At 57.3% G+C, this 5,348-nt stretch overlaps 1 protein-coding gene across 1 annotated transcript in view; it reads left to right on the top strand.

Moving 5' to 3' along the window:
• Positions 1-5,006, top strand: part of NOL4L (nucleolar protein 4 like) — a 76,730-nt gene extending 71,724 nt beyond the window's left edge. The window contains exon 11 of the mRNA XM_023754491.1: positions 2,315-5,006. Coding sequence (XP_023610259.1) covers positions 2,315-2,535 — 221 coding nt within the window. The 3' untranslated portion in view covers positions 2,536-5,006. The remainder of the gene's footprint in view (positions 1-2,314) is intronic.
• The last annotated feature ends 342 nt before the right edge of the window (positions 5,007-5,348 follow it).

Raw genomic sequence — 5,348 nt, 5'->3', positions numbered from 1 at the left:
CCCGAGAGCAGATAGCTCCGATCAGATGGGCTGCAAGAAAATGGACTTTCTCCTCTCTGGGCTGTAGCTAAAGCCCAGGAGAGATGAAGGACAGCCCTGAACATGGGTGAAGAGGACAAGACTTGGGGATGGAAGGAAGAAGCCCAGGGCCCAGCTCACCACCTGTGCAGGCGGTTCCAGCCTCCCTCTGCCATCCCCAGGCATTGTCTGGAGGGACTTGGAGCTGCCCCAGAGGGAACCAAACAACCCCTGTCACTCTGAGTCCAGCCTCTGCCGCGTCCAGGAGACCCCTGCTCCCACCTGGCCTCTCATTTAGCCACCAACAGGGGAGTCAGCCGCCTGCTTGGCTGCTGTTTCCAGCAAGTCACAACCCCACTCCTTCCTGGTTTCATTTTAACAGACTTAACTGTTCCCTTGACTCACAATTCCAAGGATATTCCTAGCAAGTCAGTTCCTAGGGCCTGCTTCCCTACGTCTGTGTTCTCAAGGGAGAAAATAACCTCATGTGACACACTGTCCCATCTTAGACTCCAGCTTCCTTCCCCATTTGGAGTCTGCACCAGCTCCTTTTAGCAGCAGTCTAGTTTCCATCATTTCTCCCAAGGCGTTACTTCTGGTCTAGATGTCTCCATACAAGAGCTTGTCCATCTCTCTTTATAGCAGCATAAAAGCTGCCACTGTAAATGCAGTAACGAGTGAAACCACCACAAGAACCTACGGGGTGGGGTGGGGGGTGGCTGATCATCGAGAGCCTCACACACCGTGGAGATGACCTCTGCACAGGGCGGTGGGGAGGAAACGGGGCACTGGCCTAGTTGGGTCAGAGAAGCCTCCATAAGGAAGCCCCAGCTTCCAGATCCTCACTTCTTGGATCTTTTCTTACCTAACACCTCAAAAGAATGCTTTTCCAATTCCAGGAGCGTCCGTGCCTCCCGAGAGCCCATTCAGAAAGCCTGGCACCTGTCTGAAAGCTCTTTCCCAGGGGCCTGTGCAGGCTGAGCGGTTCACAGGCCAGGCTCAGCCCCCCAGCTGCCTCCTCATACTGCAGACGGGGAACCGAGGCTCAGGGAAGCTACTGTACAGCCTTGGAGTGGAAGGGCAGGCCGAGCCCAGGCTTGCCTGTTTTAAAGCCAGTGGCCCACCCTGTAGAGCTGCTTGGAAAAGGTGGAGAGGAAACAGGGCCAGTGGGCCCCCCAACATATACCCCGAGTATATTTCAGAAGCTGTCAGACTCCCTCTTTCCTGCAAAGGGGAGGTGATTTCTCCAGACAGCACTTCTGGGTCCTGTCCTGACCATTCTAACCCTCACACATCCATCCCACACTCTCTCCTGTCCGGCAGCATTAACCTTCCCCTCACTCCGGCACAAAAGACCTCCTCAAAGTAAGGGAGATTCAAGGCCCGTGATTCCTCCGGAGACAGGCTAACAGCCCTGCCCTCTCCAGCAGGCCGCACTCACAGCCTGGGCCCACCTCTTTCCCACGGCCAAGCAGGGCAGCTGGCCTCGATGCTTCTCTCCACTGGACAGACGTCCCTTCCCGACCTGTGCACGTGTATACGCACACGCACAAGCACAAGCACGGGTGTTTGTCGTCCTGGTCTCCTCTGGCTCCTCTCTGGCTCTGGACTGCATACTCGTCCCTCTCAGGGATCAGGCCCCTGCTTACCTGCAGCCTCTGACCCCCACCTCTGTTGACAGCCGCCCCATGGGGGGAGGATCGCATACATACCTCACGCCCACCAGACACGCCAGCAGCCTTTCTTCTCGGGTAGCCTCAGTTCCTGCCAAAGCTCTGCTCACCGCTTTGGGGAGCCAGGGAAGTTCCTTTCCTTGAGGCTTCCTCCTCACTTGGAGACCAGAGCCAGGTTGTGTACCTGCTGGGGGAGCACCATCCACCTGACGGTCCTCAGAAAGCAGCAAAGGTGTGGTCAGTGCCAGAGAGCCTGTTCCCCACCTGACCCACAGCCCGTGCCTTGTCACGTGCACGCTGAATGCAGAACCGTGTGCACACGTGATCTTGGTGAAACCTCTCAACCGCCAGGCCTCGGCTTCCTCCACCTGTCACGTGGTGAGGACACGTTTCCTCCCTTGCAGGATCACCCTGAGGGTGAACAGAGAACCCCATGTCTCGTCTGCTGGTCCCAGGCCCCATTCTAGGCACTAGAGGTACAACTATCAAGATAGACAAAGGCCTCAGGCCCCCCAAGTGCCTGGTCCACAGCAGGCCCCCTGGACAACGAAAAGGATGGCAGCACCTCCCAGGTGCCCTGCAAGGTGTCCACTCCTTCTCACCCTCCCTCTCCCTCCCCACAGGGCCCACGGACCTCAGCATGAAAGGCGGGGCCTCCACCACCTCCACCACGCCCACCCCCACGCCCTCCAGCAACAGCACCAGCAGGACCATGCCCACCGCCCAGCTCAGCCCTACGGAGATCAGTGCTGTGCGGCAGCTCATCGCTGGCTACCGAGAGTCTGCCGCCTTCCTGCTGCGCTCGGCGGACGAACTGGAAAACCTCATTTTACAGCAGAACTGACCCAGCGGCACCTGGAGTGCACTACCCTCGGGAATGAGGCTGTCCCGCCCGACCCAGCTTCCTGCCTCACCAGTTGGTACATTTTGTTTTTTGCAAGAGGTGGGATCCGAGAGCTGTTTCTAGCCACACTCCAAGCACCTGAGACTTTGGGCACAAGGACACTTTTTTTGGAATCTCACCACACAGGTGCTCTGACCTGCTTGGAAGAGGCCAATGGGGCAGCTTTGGAAGGGCTGGGCTCCCCTGACAGGGCGCTGGGGCCACAGCTCTAGTTAGATCATCTTCGTGGACCCTGATGTTAGAATCCCACTCCCAGATAATTACCTTTCAAGTCTTAGGTGAGCAGAATTGCATATTTATTGAGAAAAACAAAGTGGACCCTTTCTTCCTCTCCCCTTAGTAATTTATTTTTTTGAAAATGGATTCTTTTGTGTTTGTACAGATTGCCAGTCTGTGTCTGTCTGATCAGAAGGATGTCTCCCTGTGCCCTAACATTCCATATCACTACACTGGCGCGGGCGGGGCCGCAGGGCGGGCGGCGGTGGGCAGGCGCCAGGGGCTGTCCCTCTGAGTGCCCAGCACCACCAAGCAGGAGGACCTCACCCACACCCACTGCAAAGCAAAGACAAACACACGCCCCCCTCCCCCCATTTCACAGAAGCCCCAGCCGTGGCCACCTGTATTCTACCTCACACTCCAGCGGGGGCTTTTTCCAGGATGTGCCCGAGCCTGCTCTGAATGGCTGTCTCCCAACTCCCCCACACGGGGTGTGTGCCTGGGGTGTAAGCCCGGCCCTCCCGGCTGCACGACAGGATGGAGACTGGGAGACGGGAGGCCGGTCAGCAGAGTCCCGGCCCTCACCCTGCCCAGGGAGTTGAGTTAACACTCCCCGCACAGACCCAGGCCCTCAGGCCCTTGCTGGGAAGACCCTGTTTCCTCAGGGTGAGCCTCTAGGTGTCAGGCAGCCACTGGCCAGGAGAGGCAGCTGGGCGCCCCTGGACTGGCTTGGCTCCCGTCCCCGGCCCCCGTGGTGGAAATTAAGGGACCATCATCCACCGGAGTAGCCACTTGGGTTCTAAGACCAGCCCTTCTGGAGGGACCAGTCCTGGAAGAAACCTCTCATCCCTGGAGTGTGAAAGGGGCAACAAGGAAAGGCTGGCCTGGTTTCCCTCCTCCCGATAGGCACTTCCTCTTGCTCAGTGCAATACCTACCAGTGCTGCTAAACCAGGGATTCGCCCAGACCTCAGCAGGCCCCCGGGCCTCTCCATGCAACACTCCGTAGCCATGACCGCAGCCTCCGCTGCCGCCCCTGCCCAGAGCTGGCAGAAGCCCTGTTGCCTTTCCTCCCTCAGAGCAAAGAGGCCCCAGGGAGCCAGGGCCGAGTGGACCCTGGGACGGCCACTGAGAGCCACCTGACCCCAGAGTAGGTATCCCTTCTCAAACCAGCTTCTCCGCAGCCAGCTGCCTCCTGGCACTGTGGCAGACCCCCCTCAGGAGGGGCGGGGAGGGCACTCCAGTATGGGTGTCCCACCCTGTGCTGACTCCCAGCCCCTAGAGGCTGGGGTGGTCTTTTATCTCTCAAGTGGCCTCCAACACCCCATCCCACCACACCACCTCTGCCTTGCATCTGACCCATCCCCAGGCCTCTGGTCGGGGCCAGGACACCCGAGACTCCCCCTTAGCACAGCACAAACTCCAGTGCCCACGGCCTCTCCCACACCCAGCCATCCGCACAGCCATCCTCCACCTGCTCAGTACACTCCCTGACGTTTTAATTTGTGTAAATATTTATTTTTGTGTGTGAACAATATTACAAAGTAATCAGTAGATCTTTTGCAAAATGTTACCCCAGGCAATTTGTGAAATCTTAATGTTAAAAACTGGCAGAGACAATCGCCGCCTTAGAATTCTTGGTATCAATTGCTTAACATGTCATTTCTCCTCCCAGAGGCAGTACCCAAGCCAGGCATGAACGGTTTGCTTTTCTTAGCAGCCAGGAGTGAAGGACTGGGGAAGGGGCTCCTGCGCCACCACACACGGGATTAGACCTAACGATCACATAAGCGACAGTTTGGAGTCGCGTTTTTCCGAGTTTAGGCTGCCCTAACTGATCACCTTCAGCCGACCTAATGCTGCGGTAAGAGTGGAAGTTCGTGTGTTAAAGAGAAAGGAAAGGGACGCCAGTGGCACTGGTCCCGGGGTCTCCCAGTGGCTCCCCCAGGGCGGGTCTGAGGTGGGGTCCTTCCCACTGAAGTGGCGCCAGAAGCCCTGGAGATGGCAGCATCAGGAGCGAGTCACTATGTGAAACAGGATCCCATTAGCTAGTTCAGTCAGGGAACTTGTTCGGTTTGGCTTTTGTTTTAAAAGATGCAGCTTCAACCCAGTCCCTCTCCTCCTGACTTGGAGAGTACCTGAGAGCTGGTTCTGCTGAACCTCGCTCCCACTGCACCCCCTCCCCCCAATCACCCCAGGGACAGCCTTCTCCCGAAGCCCTGCCCCAGAACCATTTAAAATCCTTATGGAGGGGAGGCCTCGGTACAAATTAGTCATCTGGGATCCAAAATTTAAAAGATAATGTGAGTAGAACACACCAATTCCAGAGTCTTTGCAGGGGCCTGATCCTGAGAGGAGAGAAGGGCAGAATCCAGAGAATGGGGATTGGTCTTAGACCAGAAAGAGTGTGGCGCACCTGAAACTCATTTACCCTCACCACTCGGACGAACGGACAGTGCACATCCGAGGACAGCAATGGAGCTGGGGGGCGGGGGGGGGGGAGGAGGGGGAATCAGGCAGGGGGCTCAGAGGGTTTTAG

This window comes from Myotis lucifugus, unplaced genomic scaffold (genome assembly GCF_000147115.1).
Source record: "Myotis lucifugus unplaced genomic scaffold, Myoluc2.0 scaffold_60, whole genome shotgun sequence".
Taxonomy (NCBI): domain Eukaryota; kingdom Metazoa; phylum Chordata; class Mammalia; order Chiroptera; family Vespertilionidae; genus Myotis; species Myotis lucifugus.
Note: the sequence above shows the minus strand (reverse complement) of the source record. Positions and strands in the feature narration are given on the sequence as shown.